Genomic DNA, 17,487 nt, shown 5'->3' on the forward strand with positions numbered 1-17,487 from the left:
CGTCCGCAGGAAAATCACCACCAAGGAGGCGCCGCCAAAATAAGACGACACTCGCAGAGGCTCTTACTGTGAAAGGGCCTAAAGGAAACGCAATATTCCTCACTTTCATCACTTTCATCACGCAGTTTTAACCTCATAACTCCCACCTGAACCAGCACATTCAGCAAAAAAAATGATGACAATGTGACAAAAAATGGACCAAAAAGTCACAAAAAAAGTGACAAAAATGCGACAAAAAGAGCCTGAACAGACAGAAAAAGGGAGAAAATTGAGCGATTGAGGGGAAAGAAGGGAACATTGAGGGGAAAGAAGGGGGAAAATTGATGGGAAAGAAGGGGGAAAATTGATGGGAAAGAAGGGGGAACATTGAGGGGAAAGAAGGGGGAACATTGAGGGTAAAGAAGGGGGAAGATTGATGGGAAAGAAGGGAACATTGAGGGGAAAGAAGGGAGAAAATTGATGGGAAAGAAGGGGGAAAATCGAGGGTAAAGAAGTGGGCAAAAATGCGACAAAAAAGTCATTAAAAAGTGAAAGAAAAGGCAGAATAAAACCCTTCAAAAATGTGACAAAAAAGTGCAATAAATGTGACAAAAAAGTGGAATAAATGTGACAAAAATGTGACAAAAAAGTGAAATAAATGTGACAAAAGTGACAAAAATTAAACAAAAAAATGACAAAAAAGAGCGACAAAAACACTTCAAATATGTGACAGAAATGCGGTGACTACATCACTTTTGTAGGCCTTAGCTTTCAAATGAGGCATAACACTTACTCTCCAGTCAAGCTTTTAGATAAACTAGAGATAATGTGCTCGGTGAAGGTGGGGTGTAAGAGGTTAAGAGCTGCTGTCGTCACATCGATACTTAGAAACAAATATATAGTCAGAGAGCTCCATCTGGTGGCGAAAAGAAGAACTGTAAGCACAAACAGAGCCAGGTTTATAATGTGTTTTTATTCTGTCACATGTTAGTTACAAACATCAGGGGATTTTGGAGCTTGTTTAGTTTTTTAATAATAAAAAAAATCTTTTGTAAAAGTTCAGATTTCTCTTGTTCTTTCGGGTTCAATAAATCAGGCGAGAATCCTCACGTTGACGTCGCGAGTTCAGACAAAACACAAAATAAACCTCGTAAATCCCGACATTCAGGACAAAACGAGACAAAACTGCCGTAAAAATCCAGGTTTTCTCCTGATGAGTCTTTTCCAGAATCAGAAATGCTCTGGTGAACAGGATTAAACAGGGCTGGTACAGTTACACTTGTACTTTAGTGACACTTTTTGATACATGTATTAAATAATTTGTCATATAAAACCTTCCGTTTCATCTCTTTTGCATTTGTATCATTTGTTTGAGAAGAAACAACCAAGAAGTTCCTTTAACAAAAGAGTAGAAAAAGACACTTTTCCCCCAATTTGTTATGATTATTATTTTTTATTTTCACCATTTTTTATTTTCCCTCCAACTTTCTCAAACATTTTCCCATTTTTTTAAATTTATTTCCCCAATTTTAACTCCTTTTTTCCTTAAATTTTCCCTAAATGTTTTATTTTTTTTCAAATCTTTTTCCCCAAAACTTTCCCACATTGTGTTTCTTTATAATGTTTAATGACCAACAGCATCAAAACTTGAACATATAGAATTCACATTTCTTTTTCGTTCCTGCTTTTGATAATTTTCTTTATTCGACACCAGTGGTAACTAAACCTTTTTTCCGACACCAGACTGATATTGTTTAACCTCTTAAACCCCGCCTTAACTGAGCGCATTTTCTCCAGTTTGGTTTTACCCAAATCTAGAAGCTTCTTGACTGGAGCTCAAAGCCTATAGGCCAGTGTTTGTTTGTTTGTTTTTTACGGCTCATTTGAAAGCTAAGGCCTACAAAACCGACATCACGTTGTCACCGCTTTTATGTCACAATTTTGTTGTGTTTTTGCAGGTTTTTTGTTGTGTTTTCGTATATTTTTTTGGTCATGTTTGGTTGCTTTCTTCATTGCTTTTTTGTCTAATTTTTTTTCACTTTTTGTATCATTTTTGTCGATTTTTTGTCTAATTTTTGTCAAAAAATTTGTGCATTTTTGTCTTATTTTTTTGTCACTTTTTTTAATGAATTTTTGTCACTTTTTTTGCTGCATTTTGTCCATTTTTTTTGCATTTTTGTCAAGTTTTTGTCACTAGTCATAGAGTCAGGTCTTGAAAGAGTAACAAAAAAGCAACAACATGTGTGACCAAGTGTGACCACAATCAGTCATGTAAGCTCTCTGGTCAAGAGCCGAACTGGAGAAAATGCGCTCAGTTAAGGCGGGGGTTAAGGGGTTAAAGGGGCTAGATGCAAGTTTGTCATTTTATACTCACTACTGCCACCTCAGGTCTTATATGTAACTGCAGCTTCTATATGAAGCTTGTGTATGACGGCACTTCAGACCCGAATTAACACCTTTGTGAGTGACAGGATTTTAGTACAGTCCCTTTAACGGTGCCCGGCCCTTTAATTAAAAATTCTACTTTTGCCTTCAGTCGCTGTCGATGTGCTCCTCACTCTCCTCTTCCTCTTCCTCCTCCTCCTCGTCCTGTTTCTCCTCCACTTCCTCCTCTCTCTAGTCGCTGTCACTGTCCTCCTCACTCTCCTCCTCCTCTTCCTCCTCCTGTTTCTCCTCCTCCTCCTCCTCCTTGAGTCCGCTGAAGAAGTCGTTCTCCCCGAGCGCCTTCTTGCTGAGCGCCTTGAGCCGCCCGTCCTTCCTCTTGCGTTTGCGGTACGTCTGCACCTCGGCGTGGCGCAGCGCCGACACGTCCCAGAAGCGCACGGTCTGGTCGTGGGCGCAGCTGGCGAGGAAGCGCCCGCAGTGAGAGCTCGCCAGCTCCTCGATGGGCTCGCCCACGTGCTGCCCCACGCAGCCCAGCACCCGGTTCGGGAGCAGGTGAATGGCTCTGAGGAGAGACGGGACATTAGGGTCACGCTGTGGGGGGTATTCACCTCTTAACTGAGCCGGAACTGAGCCGGAACTGAGCCTAAACCTGAGCCGGAACTGAACCTAAACTGAGCCTGAACTGAGCCTGAACCTGAGCCTGAACTGAGTCTGAACTGAGCCTGAACCTGAGCCTGAACCTGAGCCTGAACTTGAGCCTGAACCTGAGCCTGAACCTGAGCCTGAACCTGAGCCTGAACCTGAGCCTGAACTGAGCCTGAACTGAGCCTGAACCTGAGCCTGAACCTGAGCCTGAACCTGAGCCTGAACAGCCTGAACTGAGCCTGAACCTGAGCCTGAACCTGAGCCTGAACTGAGCCTGAACTGAGCCTGAACCTGAGCCTGAACCTGAGCCTGAACTGAGCCTGAACCTGAACTGAGTCTGAACTGAGCCTGAACCTGAACTGAGCCTGAACCTGAACTGAGCCTGAACTGAGCCTAAACCTGAGCCTAAACCTGAGCCTGAACTGAGCCTGAACTGAGCCTGAACTGAGCCTGAACTGAGCCTGAGCCTGAACCTGAACTGAGCCTGACCTGACAGATAAAGGGGGAAAATTGAGCGAAAAAATTGAAAAATTGAGTGGAAAAAAGGGCTGAAATATAGGGAAAATTGAGGGGAAAGAAGGGGGGAAATTGAGGGTAAAGAAGGGGGAAAATTGAGGGTAAAGAAGGGGGAAAATTGAGGAGAAAGAAGGGGGAACATTGAGGGGAAAGAAGGGGGAACATTGAGAGGAAAGAAGGGGGAAAATTGAGGGTAAAGAAGGGGGGAAATTGAGGGGAAAGAAGTGGGAAAAGTGAGGGTAAGAAGGGGGAAGATTGAGGGTAAAGAAGGGGGAAAATTGAGAGGAAAGAAGGGGGAAATTGAGGGGAAAGAAGGGGGGAAATTGAGGGGAAAGAAGGGGGAACATTGAGGGGAAAGAAGGGGGAACATTGAGGGGAAAGAAGGGGGAAAATTGAGGGTAAAGAAGGGGGAAAATTGAGAGGAAAGAAGGGGGAAATTGAGGGGAAAGAAGGGGGGAAATTGAGGGGAAAGAAGGGGGAAGATTGATGGGAAAGGGGGAAAAATGAGGGGAAAGAAGGGGGAAGATTGAGGGGAAAGAAGGGGGAAGATTGATGGTAAAGGGGGAAAAATGAGGGGAAAGAAGGGGGAAGATTGAGGGGAAAGAAGGGGGAAGATTGATGGTAAAGGGGGAAAAATGAGGGGAAAGAAGGGGGAAAATTGAGGGGAAAGAAGGGGGGAAATTGAGGGGAAAGAAGGGGGGAAATTGAGGGTAAAGAAGGGGGGAAATTGAGGGGAAAGAGGGGGGAAAATTGAAGGAAAAGAAGGGGGAAAATTGATGGTAAAGAAGGGGGAAATTTGAGGAGAAAGAAGGGGAGAAATTGAGGGGAAAGAAGGGGGAAAATTGAGGGGAAAGAAGGGGGAAATTGAGGGGAAAGAAGGGGGAAAATTGAGGGGAAAGAAGGGGGAACATTGAGGGGAAAGAAGGGGGAAATCAAGGGGAAAGAAGGGGGAAATTGAGAGGAAAGAAGGGGGAACATTGAGGGGAAAGAAGGGGGAAAATTGAGGGAAAAGAAGGGGAAAATTGAGGGTAAAGAAGGGGGAAATTTAGGGGAAAGAAGGGGAAAATTGAGGGGAAAGACGGGAGGAGATTGAGGGGAAAGAAGGGGGAAATTGAGGGGAAAGAAGGGGGAAAATTGAGGGTAAAGAAGGGGGAAAATTGAGGGTAAAGAAGGGGGAACATTGAGGGGAAAGAAGGGGGAACATTGAGGGTAAAGAAGGGGGAAAATTGAGGGGAAAGAAGGGGGAAAATTGAAGGGAAAGAAGGGGGACTTGAGGGAGAAAAGGAGAGAAATTGAGGGAAAAAAGGGCTGAAATTGAGGAAAAATTAAGGGAAAAATGGAAGTTGAAAAAAAAGCTTTTTTTGTTTGTTTGCAGTCCCTGAAAATATTGAGATATTTATTTTACTCAGCGTCGCCCAGGCCGAGTTTGGACATGAATCCCTTGACTGATCCAGAACCCGTGCGGCTCAAAGCCAGTCCCCCCTGACTGACCGTATGTATCCGTCCATGGAGGCCGTGCACATGACGCTGTCGCTCAGGGGGAGGATACAGTCCACGGACTCGGCTTTGAGGGCGAAGCGGTCGCTGGTGGCGCCGAAGCCGTTCCAGTTGAAGATGTAGACGGTGCCCTCGCTCGACCCGCACACCACCTTCTTCCCTCGCTTCATCAGCGCCACCGACGTCAGGTCCCCGCCCTGAGGCTCCGACAGCAGCTCGAAACGCCGCCGCTTCAGGTGGAACACGCCCATCGTCCCGTCGCCGCTGAGGGGGGAGAGCGTCAGTGTCGATTACGCAAATGACATGTTTCTAAGATTTTACAAACTGTCAAGAGTCAGCATCATTTTCAAGTCTTTAACCTCTTAACTCCCACCTGAACGGATCCCATTTTCTACAGTTTGGCTTTACCCCAATCAACAAGATTCTTGGGGAAAAAGCAACAAAAATGTTACAAAAAAAAAAAAAAAATGTGACAAAAAAATCAACAAAAATGTGACAAAAAAATCAACAAAAATGTGACAAAAATGTGACAAAAATGTGACAAAAATTCAACAAAAATGTGATAAAAATTGTGACAAAAATGTGATAAAAATTGTGACAAAAATGTGACGATGTTAAGTGCCTTTCTTAGTCACTACGCCAAACCCCGCACTTAATTGGGTTGGTGATGTTCAAGGCCTCCCAGCAGGACTTTACTCAAGCACAGAAACCACTCCAACTTTTTGTTTCTTTTGTTTCTTTTATTGGGGTAGTTCCCAGCAGGTAAAAAACCTTTAACAAATGGACACACAAAATTTACAACTTAGATCAAACTCCTAAACTCAGATTGGCAAAGTGGAAATCACAAAATCATCAGTATTTCTTCTGCTATTTACTTTATTTTCTCTTAACTTAAACCCATCACAGGCATTATATCTGACATTCATTTGCATAAATTGACATATTCATTTGCATAAATTGTTTACGTTCCTTTAAACCAAATTGTTTAACGTTTACTTTTCTTTTGTATAACAGTTTCCTTTAAACCAAAGTGTTTAAAGTAATTGAATAAGTTCCTTCTTTCTTTCGTTATTTCCTTAATTCACAATAAACACAACCAAACACATCTCCACCGGAGAATACGTCCTAACGAAACCATAAACATAAATTGGTGTTCAGTGTTCATCGTGCGTAATGCAACCATGACGCTCACGAACGTAAACACAACACATGCGCTACGTGTGAGCGATAACTTTCGAACTCCAGTTCATTCAACAGTTCAGTGAAGGAGGGGTTTCTCTTACCGGCAGTTTCTTCGGAGGTCTTTACACGTAACAACACTGCGTAGTGGTAGCACACAGTTCAGATTGATCTGTACTCCAGAGACCATAGCTTTTTGTGTTTTCTCGGGGCGCACAGCTGATTGTCATTTCATTCACCCGCACCTGCTGCGGCGCGCACGCAGACAAGGCAGAGTGAGGTCACGTGACCGTTGCCGTGACAGACAAAAATGAGAAAAATGTGACAAAAATTCAACAAAAATGCAACAAAAATGTGACAAAAATGCAACGAAAATGTGACAAAAATTCAACAAAAATGTGACAAAAATGTGACAAAAATTCAACAAAAATGTGACAAAAATGTGACAAAAATGTGACAAAAATTCAACAAAAATGTGATAAAAATTGTGACAAAAATGTGACAAAAATGAGAAAAATGTGACAAAAATTCAACAAAAATGCAACAAAAATGTGACAAAAATGCAACGAAAATGTCACACAAAAAAAACATACAAAAAGTGACACAACACAGCAACAATGCGAAGAACAAGATCAGTGTTGTGGGTCTTAGCTTTCAAATGAGGTGCTACACAGCCAAAAGAGGACAGAATGCATTTGGTTTAGGCGGTTTTTGAACTGTTAGAGGATCATTTGAATGTGGTTGAAAAAATCTCAAAACACACTGTTCCAAATTAATTTGCAACTCATCGCTTCAATACATTTTAAAGCTTGTAATTAACTGAAAATAGGAGGTTGTATTTACTTAAATCAAAAGCTATTTCAATCAAAAACATCTTCTTTGAGCAGCTTCAAAAGTTTTAAATCCATTAAAGTTGTAAGTTTTTGGACAGTTTCTGCTTGGATTTGTTTGCGGGATGTCAGAATAGCCTCCCAGAGCTGCTGTTTAAATGAAAACTGCCTCCCACCCTCATAGAAGTTTTGCTTGAGGCTCCAAAGGTTCTCAATAGGGCTGAGGTCAGGGGAGGAGGGGGTCCACATCATGAGTTACATTGAATTTTTTTAACCTTTATGACACTGAAGTACAATTTGTATAATAGTTTGGAACGCTGTGTATTTCTAAAGACTTAATGCTGCTTTAAATAACAGCCTTAAATGTTAAACGTCAGCGCCACCTGGCTGTGAGGAGGATGCGTTTGGCCTGGTCCACCGTGATGTCGCTGATGTAGTCGTCGTGATGTTTGAAGTCCATGATGGAGGTGCCTTTCCTCATGTCCCAGACCTGAAGAGGAAACAGACATTTGGACATTTTGTCACATTTTTGTCACATTTTTGTAGAATTTTTGTAGAATTTTTGTAGAATTTTTGTAGAATTTTTGTAGAATTTTTGTAGAATTTTTGTAGAATTTTTGTCACATTTTTGTTGAAGTTTTGTCACATTTTTGTCACATTTTTGTTGAAGTTTTGTCACATTTTTGTCACATTTTTGTTGAATTTTTGTTGAATTTTTGTTGAATTTTTGTTGAATTTTTGTTGAATTTTTGTCACATTTTTGTCACATTTTTGTTGAATTTTTGTGACATTTTTGTCACATTTTTGTTGAAGTTTTGTCACATTTTTGTTGAATTTTTGTAGAATTTTTGTCACTTTTTGTTGAATTTTTGTCACATTTTTGTTAATTTTTTGTTGAATTTTTGTTGAATTTTTGTTGAATTTTTGTCACATTTTTGTCACATTTTTGTCACATTTTTGTCGATTTTTTGTTGAATTTTTGTTGAATTTTTGTTGAATTTTTGTTGAATTTTTGTTGAATTTTTGTTGAATTTTTGTTGAATTTTTGTTGAATTTTTGTTGAATTTTTGTTGAATTTTTGTTGAATTTTTGTTGAATTTTTGTCACATTTTCGTAGAATTTTCGTAGAATTTTTGTCGCATTTTTGTCGAATTTTTGCCACATTTTTGTTGAATTTTTGTCGCATTTTTGTTGAATTTTTGCCACATTTTTGTTGAATTTTTGTAGAATTTTTGTCACATTTTTGTTGAATTTTTGTCACATTTTTGTAGAATTTTTGTCACATTTTTGTTGAATTTGTGTTGAATTTTTGTAGAATTTTTGTAGAATTTTTGTAGAATTTTTGTAGAATTTTTGTAGAATTTTTGTCACATTTTTGTCACATTTTTGTTGAATTTTTGTCACATTTTTGTAGAATTTTTGTCACATTTTCGTAGATTTTTTGTAGAATTTTTGTAGAATTTTTGTTGAATTTTTGTCACATTTTTGTTGAATTTTTGTCACATTTTTGTCACATTTTTGTTGAATTTTTGTCACATTTTTGTAGAATTTTTGTCACATTTTTGTCACATTTTTGTTGAATTTTTGCCACATTTTTGTCACATTTTTGTTGAATTTTTGCCACATTTTTGTTGAATTTTTGCCACATTTTTGTCACATTTTTGTTGAATTTTTGCCACATTTTTGTTGAATTTTTGCCACATTTTTGTCACATTTTTGTTGAATTTTTGTCACATTTTTGTCACATTTTTGTCACATTTTTGTTTACATTTTTTTTGACAGTTTTACGAGCGGTTTTCAGAAAGCAGAGCGTGCGGTTTGTGGTTTGTGGACCTTCAGCGCTCCGTTGTCGTCTCCGGTGGCGAGCAGGTTCTCGTCGATGATCCGCAGCGCGTTGATGGGGGCGGAGTGAGCGCCTTTAATCCGCGTCACCAGCTTCCCGGACTCCGCCTCCAGCAGGTGAACCGCTTTGTCCCGGGACACGGTGAAGACGCGCCGCCCGTCCGCCGAGAGCCTCACCGCGCGGCACGACTTCATGTGGTGCCCTGACGAGAGAGAACCCCTGATTATGAAGAACCCCTTTACCTGCGAGTAAACTAAACCCCGCCCCTTTACCTGAGGACCAGAGCTCCCGGGTCTGCCCCTCGGTGCACGAGTACCCGAAGGCGTAAACGTCTCCGTCCAGGTCGCCGCACACGATCACGTCTCTGCTCGGGTGGAGGCAGATGGAGTTGGCGATGGCCTCGAGGCGCAGGTCCTCCGGGGTGTCCATGACCCGAGGGGGGCGCTCTTTCTCCTCCTCCTCTTCATCACCATCTGCATCATCTTTATCAGACCTGTCATTACATCAAACTTAAGCTACAACAGTAAAGTTTTCCTTCTTTTACTGTGAACTCCAGTAAAACGCTACGAGATCATCAGTTTAAATGGAATTTGGCATTTTTATGCTCAGTACTGCCACCTCAGGTCTGACGTGTAACTGCAGCTTCTATATTAACCTCTTAACTCCCGCCTGAACTGAGGATCTTTTTCCTCACGTCATCAGATTTTTTTGGTAATTTTTTGTCACATTTTTTCATCAGTTTTTTATCAATTTTTTTGTCACATTTTTGTCTTTTTTTTGGTCACATTTTTAGAATTTTTTGTCTCATTTTTGTAATGTTTTTGTCATTTTTTGTCACATTTTGGTAAAAAAAAAAAAGTCAAATTTTTGTCATTTTTTCATAATTTTTTTAATCAAATTTGTCATTTTTTTGTCACATTTTTGTCATTTTTTCATCAATTTTTTATCCATTTTTTGTCACATTTTTCATACATTTTTTTGTCAGTTTTTTGTAATTTTTTTTGTCACATCTTTAGAATTTTTTGTCACATTTTTGTCATTTTTTGGGTCAATTTTTTGTCACATTTTTGTCATTTTTTTGTCATTTTTTTGTCATTTTTTGGTAAAAAAAAATTGTCCCATTTTTGTCATTTTTTCATAATTTTTTAAATTAAATTTTGGTCATTTTTTGGTCACATTTTGGTCATTTGTTCGTCAATTTTTTGTCAATTTCTTGTGACATTTTTGCCACTTTTTCATCAATTTTTCGTCACTTTTTTTTGTCACATTTCCATCATTGTTTTCGTCTCAGTTTTGTTGCTTTTTTCTCACCTTTTTTCCAGAAGCTTTTGGATTGGGGTAAAGCCAAACTGGAGAAAATGTGCTCGGTTCAGGTGGGAGTTAAGGGGTTAAACTCGTGCATGACGGCACTTCAGACCTTTTAGCAGCAGTTGTGGTGAACAGGTGGAGCTGATGGTAACTATGGTAACTATGGTAACTGGCGAACTGCAGATTCCTTTGTATTAGGTTTAGGTTAATACGCAGCGATTATACATGAAACAAAAACTGTCTCAAAGTTCAATGTATAGATTATATATTACATGTTCCAACAACGTGTGTGCTGACCTTTAGGTTCAGAATGAGCCCAGACCTTGTTCACCGCCTCTAAAATCCTGCACTGAGCTTAATATAGAACCTGCAGTTACACATAAGACCTGAGGTGGCAGTAGTGAGTATAAAATGGCTAACTTGCATCTAAACCGATTTAAATAAGCTAATATCCAGTTATTTCCTTTGCATCCAAAAGTGGAGACAAAATTCAAAAACGTGAGCGTGAAGTTGGTCAGTAGAAAATAAAGCGTCAGGTTTGTGAATCCAGTCACTGTCAAACTCTGATGAGGACATTATGACGTCATCACAACTAACACGTGAGCGCCACCTATAGGCGTCAGCTCATTTTACACTTGAGGGGGGTGGCAGAACATCAACTCCTCTCTTCTAGTCCCTTCTCCATTGTGGACAACAACTCCCACACACTGCACGGGACTGTAGAGCAGCTGAGCAGCTCTTTCAGTGGCAGACCGAGACACCCTCAGGTCCTTCATCCTCACTGCTCAGACTGAACAACACGACTGTAAGTAAATAAGTAAGTAACTCGAGCAATAATCTCTGCATCACTTTACAAACCACCTGCACTCGGGCCGGAAACTTTGCCCTCACAGTTCTCAGTTTGTTTTTTATTTTTACAATGGCAATAAAACAATTCTACCTCTGACCAAGCTTAGACAGAGCCAAAACATCTGCATTTACACAGGTTTAACTCTTATTAATGTTGTGATGTCACGGAAAACACCTGCAGCTTTTCCTTTAGTAGATTTTATAATGGAAATATTAGTTATAATGGAAACGTACTCTTCATCCGTGTCGTCTTGGACCCGTTTCTGTTCCTGTTGTCGCTCCTGGGCCGAGTCCGGGGCGGGTCCGGGTCCGGGTCCGGGTCCAGGTCCGGGTCCGGGTCCGGAGCTGCTCGTGTCCTCGGTCTGGTCTGTTTCTGTCGTGTTTTGTTCCGTTGTTTCTGTGTTTTCGTCGCTCGTGTTTGCAGTCGCGTGCTCACCGGGCGACGCCATGTTGTTTACACCCGCTCTTCTTCTTCTGCGCTTTGACTCGGAGTCACCGCTCTGCTGCCCCCCCCCGGCGAGACTGACGTTACACTGACGTTTGGCCTCTGCTTTTCCTTGTAAACCTCTTAACCCCCACCTAAACGGAGCGCATTTTCTCCAGTTCGGCTTTAACCAAATCTAAAGGTTTATTGGGGAAAGAGCGTCTAAATAGAGACAAAAATAAGACAAATGATGAAAATGCGAAATGCGACAAAAAAGTGACAAAAATATGAAGAAAAAATGACAAAGTAATGAAAAAATGAAATGAAAAAAAAAAAATGAAAAAATAACGAAAAATTTACAAAAATGTGATGAAAAATTACAAAAATAAAACAAAAAAGTGACAAAAATAGATGAAAAAATAACGAAAAAATAAAAAAAAGTGACAAAAAAATTAGGATTTTTTTTTTTTTAAATTACGAAAAAGTCACACAAAAAATGAAAACATCTTTTTTCTGAAAAGTGACAAAAAATAATAGGAAAAAAATGACAAAGTAATGAAAAAGTGAAAATTGATGTAAAAATTGCGAAAAAAGTGACAAAAAATTACAAAAAAACACTAAAAAAGGTGACAAAAAATTCTGAAAAAATTCTTACAAAAATACAAGAAATTTCGAAAAAGTGACAAAAAATGAGAACATCTTTTTTTATGGAAAAGTGACAAAATTAATAAGAAAAAATGACAAAGTAATGAAAAAGTGACAATTGATGTGAAAATGGCGAAAAAACTGCCAAAAAAATACAAAAATACATGAAAAAAATACGAAAAAAAATCGAAAAAGTGACAAAAAAAACTATGAAAAAAGTGAAAAAAATGAAAACATTGTTTTTATGGAAAAGTGACAAAAATGCGAAAAACTAAAAAAATAACATTAAAAAAAGTGATGGCAGCCAAGAGGAAAAAGATCTGTTTCTATTGGTTTTGTAGGTCTTAGGTTTCAAATGAAACTGGTCTATAAGCTCCAGTCCTCTCCTCTATCTCCTTTTAGATTTGGGTAAAGTTCAACTTCTTACCCCCCTGGACCGAGATTAATGTGGTTTTATTTAGTGCTTTTAAAGTTCCATGTTTGACCATTTTAATGTGAGAACGTGTTTAAAATGATTCAGACTTTTACACATTAAAGAAAGTTGATGAATAGTAACTGTGCGACGATAGGAAAACAACAGTGGACACAGGTTCAAATCCCAAGTAATATATCTTTTATTATTGCACCTTGTTCCTCGATAAGGAACGTCAGTGGAACCTGCCGTGAAGCCAAGAAGAAGAAAAGAACCTTCGTAAAACAGACACGATTAACATGCAAAAAAAAACAAAACCTCAGACACGTTTCCAACACGAGGCACGACAGGAGACACAGACGGAGCGAGCTGTGGCCGAGCGCCGGTGGCTTAGGGGTTAGAGCGAGGAACTGAGCTGTGAACGCAGGTCTAGCGCCTCCTGTGGCAGTAACAGCTCATCGTCCGGAGTGTAGTTACAGAAAACCATCCGGCGCCGCAGCTCGCCCGACACATTCCACTTTACACTTTTAAATAGGTCCTAAAATATCGCAAAGACACACAGTTTTTACATCCAGGCACAAAACGTGGAATCAGAAAAAGATAAAACGATACAAATAATGAGTTCAGCAAAAAACGACAGGTACTTTTGGTCTTCAGGTTGTGTTACATTCAGAACGAGAAAGCCATAACCTTTAAAAAGCAAAAATCAGCTGCTTTAAAGTCCAAGCACAAGTGATAATAATAATCTAAATATTAGGCAGAATTTGCAGTTAAAGATGTATATAGTATTTTTTATTTCATCATTGTTTCTGGCAGAATGTTGTGCTTGTTCTTCCTTTAGTTAAACAGAAAACTTTGGTAATAAGTGGGTTCATTATTAGTAACATTTAACTGTGGGCAGTAACTTCTAGCAGGTGAAAGCCTTAATGATAAAGAGGGAGAGTAAGAGAGAGGTGGGGCCGGGGTTGCCAGGTCTCGACAGCGAAACTCGGCCAAAAATATCAGAAAAAAACTAAATCTGGTTCTAATGAGGGTCGGAGTGTTGGCATCGGAGCTGCGCGAACTACACTGGCCTAGACGACAGAGGAGATCCCGCCCTTATGCCCTTTTTAGGAACACGCTTCTGGTGGGGGGAGGAGTCACTGTGGTAAACGGGGAGGAGTGAGGAATGACGGTCTATTGATAATATGTCTATGATGATCAGCAACACCGTCACTCACTCAGATTTTAATGTTTCCCCATGATTATTTTCTCCAAATTTTTTTCCATAATTTTGTTTTATTTCACAATTTTTTTCTGTATTTTTCCAAAAAATTCTACTTTTCCACATTTTTGTCAACAATTATTATAATTATTATTCCTTTTTTCCCCCACAATTTCTTTTATGTCAAGCACTAGAGATAAACGTGATATTGTAAAGGAAATGTCCATATTATCTTGCATAGCAGTGTTTCTTGACTGGTGGGTATTTCCCCCTTTCCCCCGTCTTTTCCTGATTTTCCCTCCATTTTAAATGTTTTTTCTCTAAATTTCCCCCTATTAATTTTTTTATTTGAATTTTTTTCCCCTCAAAATGCTCCCCTTTTTTTCAACGTTTCCCCATTTATTTATTTTTCCAAATTTACCAGATTTTTTGTCTTTTACTTTTCTCTTTTGAATTGTTTTTAACCACAGTTTCCCCATTCCCCCTCCCCTTTTTATTCTAATCTTTCCCACAAATATGTCTATGATGATCAGCAACACCGTCACTCACAGCGAGGCAGCCAGATGTGCACGACAGGGCCTGCAGATGTTTCTGTCCTGAGAGGGAGTGTCAGGTGGGTCAGTGTTTTTGTATAAGTTTACTGAGCTGTGAGCTCCTCTCTCTCTAAAAAAGCTGCTCTTTGACGTTAGAAATGGTGATCTTTATAAAGAAATGAGCTAAAAAAAAAGCTTATTCCAAATTAGTGGACAGTTAGGTAAGGCCAATTCTGCGGTTGAACGGTGGATCTGGCAACCCTGGTGATACAGAGGAAGGACTATACGTTTGTTAATGGTGCGTTCCAGGCAACTGGTAAATTTACCACTTCCTACTTGGAAAAATGCCTTGAAGCCGCTCGAACTGGTAATTACAACTTGTAAAGTCGGAAACCTCAAGACTGCTACGAGTTCGTATACGAGATGAAGACAGTAATGGCGCCCCCCAGTGGAGCAGCGATGCTAATGATAAAACTGTAGCAAAATCACTACATCAGTGACAATGTTACTTTTGGTCACAGCTTCAACACAACGTTGTGTCGCATGTTTGTAGATCTGGTTTGAAGAAACGTTCATATAACGTTAGCATCGACTGAGCTAACGGTTGTAGCATTAGCAGCTTTGTTTACATACGACTTCAATCACCTGGAACGCTCTGAAGTCGCAACTGGGAACTTTCAAGTGGGAAAAATACCAGCAACCAGTATGCGTGACGTAACAACTTCTGCTTCCGGGTAGACCGGCAAATATGTGAGATTTTTTTTTTAAAAACTCTTAAAAACAACCATCAATATTTGTGAAACTCAGCAGAGAGTTACTGAACCTACTTATTTCTCAGACTCATGAGCCAAAAATGACGCACCTACTGCTAGAAAAGTCATATTTACTAAAGTCGGTACTTCCGGGGTTAGCGTAGCTGCTACGCGGTTAGCATTTATCTCTGCTAACCCAGATGAAAAGTAAATATTACTTTTACAGCAGTAGGTTCAGCAGGTTTGGCTCATGGTTCTGATAAATAAGTCTGTTCAGTAACTCTCTGTGGAGTTTCACAAATATTGATTGTTGTTTTAAGAGTTTTTTGTAGTTTCTCGCACATCTGTGAACCAGGAAGTCGAGCTGTGACGTCACCGCTCAAACATACGGGGCAGAGGATTCTTATATTTATATCCTGGCTTCTTGTGCTGCTGTTTTTAACTAAAATATAGGCTGTTGGTGACTTCAGAGGACGACGAGAGCAAGAAGTGAAACACACTATCGCTAACGGCTAACGCTAACGGCTAACGCTAACGGCTAACGCTAACGGCTAACGCTAACGGCTAACGCTAACAACCTTTGCTTTAATATTGCTGCCAAAATGTGCATCATACTTAAGGCTGCGATTGCATTTCATGAAATATTGTTACAAAAACAAGGCCAAAGAAAAAGACTAAACTAAGCTGCTTCTCTCCTGCTTATTGTTTCATATATTTATAACGTTTGCAACAGTCAGAGCATATTTACAGGAAACAACATGAGTGAGTGTTTTAAAGGAGGAGCTGTAAGGCCTGGAGGGAGGTTTGTGCGCGAGGAGGGAGTCAAGAAAAGCCCCTATTGTGCAAGTTTTGTTTTGCACAATGAGGGCTTGTTTTTGTTAATAAAGTGTTCAGCAAAGTCCTTCATAATATCACATAAATATCAAATGCATCGAGCAAAGTATTGAAAAATAAAGCGGTTTGTTTTCAAGTACCAAAGAATGAACAGAATACTCTCTGTGACGAAGTCAAAAAATATAGAACGTTTGGTGAATTGTTCCGTAAAGTAACCGTGGAATGGAAGCACTGGCTAAAGCTAAAAATGTGAAAACAAACAAAAATAATAAATATCACAATAAAAAGTTAATAAAGATAATTCTGTAAATATAGAAATATCCCCCAAACGTGACTTCATTTTGATTTGATTTTTAAAACGAGTCTTTAACCACGTCCACAATAAAAGGAGGATTGTACTTGGCTCTAGTTTATGATTCTTTTTCTGTGTTTCTTTTCGGATTTTACGCAAGAAATATATTAATAAGAGTCGACCAGGGAGGCACCGATACCACTTTTTCTAAACCGATACGAGTACTTTGATTTAAGTACTTGCCAACAGTATTTTGATTGTTTTGCTGCAGCTCATTTTGGCTCAATATAAGAGCTCCACAGTCCCGCCCCTCACGGTCCTGTTGCTCCGGATGCAAAAAATCCCCGTCTACACGACCAAATATTAAGAGTTTAACGTCAGCGCAAAAGCTAATCAGCTCTGTAGCGATTCGTGACCATAAAATGTTTCATTTCAATCCAAAAAGAAGACGACATGTTGAAGAAAAGGCAAAGGTACAAGGCTGTGACATCATTCACTTCCTGACTATAGAGACTCCGTATCCCAAGAACCATTGCAACATCGCGCCCGCTGGTCAAGGCAACCAGGTTTTCAGCAAACACGGCCAGTTTCTTTTACTTTGCAGAGAAAAGTTCTATATTATATCACTATTAAACAATCTGAATCAGGCTAATGGGAATAAAAATGATTGTGGTTCGTTTAATTGGATCGTTGGGAACATTTTTTTGACGTTTTTTCTTACTCTCAGTGTTAGACATGGATAAAACGTCAACTCTCTGCCTGCATTATGTTTTAGCACACTGTTTATAATATGTTTGCTAAATTACAATAAATAAACACGTCGCAGTTAAACTAGATGGATCTCAGACGTGCTTTTTTCACCTGCGTGTGACTTTGCGGTCGCTTTAGAACCACAGAGCTGGATTCAGCCCAAGAGTTAAAGACTTTATTCCAAATCAATACGGTCTCAAAGCAACGGGGGATTTCACTTCCGGACCGGAGAGGAGGCGGGACTGTGGAGCTCTATAAACATGATGTATCTCTTTGTTTAGGATTTTCTGAGGACTTTTTAGTCGCTGGGTTAGTTTTTCAGATGAATAAGCCTCCGGGGAACTGTTAGCCATGAGTTAGCGGCTAGTTAGCAACATTAGCAACATTAAGCTCTGGTTAAATCCAGCTCAGACTCTGGTTTAGGGAGTGTCGTCTGTAATAAAGTCAGCTCTATGTGGATTTACACTAAACTATTCTCCAGTTTGTTTCTAACCGGCCACACATCAGGTGATATCGGTTTCTGGTATCGGGACCTCATTAATGAGTACGAGCATGTGGTATCGGCCCGATACTCGATACCGGTATCGGTGCATCCCTAGAGTCGACCCTT

The 17,487-nt window shown here is 39.8% G+C and overlaps 1 protein-coding gene across 1 annotated transcript; it reads right to left on the reverse strand.

Annotated features, from left to right (window-relative positions):
• Positions 1 to 2,595: 2,595 nt before the first annotated feature.
• wdr55 (WD repeat domain 55) lies at positions 2,596 to 11,480 on the reverse strand (the record flags this gene model as incomplete). Its single annotated transcript, XM_079580077.1, has 6 exons — positions 2,596 to 2,926; positions 5,017 to 5,286; positions 7,415 to 7,521; positions 8,865 to 9,076; positions 9,147 to 9,367; positions 11,266 to 11,480. 6 exons carry the CDS (start codon positions 11,478 to 11,480, stop codon positions 2,596 to 2,598), a joined length of 1,356 nt encoding a protein of 451 aa, XP_079436203.1.
• Between the last annotated feature and the right edge of the window lie 6,007 nt (positions 11,481 to 17,487).

The sequence above is a fragment of the Gobius niger genome (genome assembly GCF_951799975.1).
Source record: "Gobius niger genome assembly, chromosome: 21".
NCBI classification, from domain to species: domain Eukaryota; kingdom Metazoa; phylum Chordata; class Actinopteri; order Gobiiformes; family Gobiidae; genus Gobius; species Gobius niger.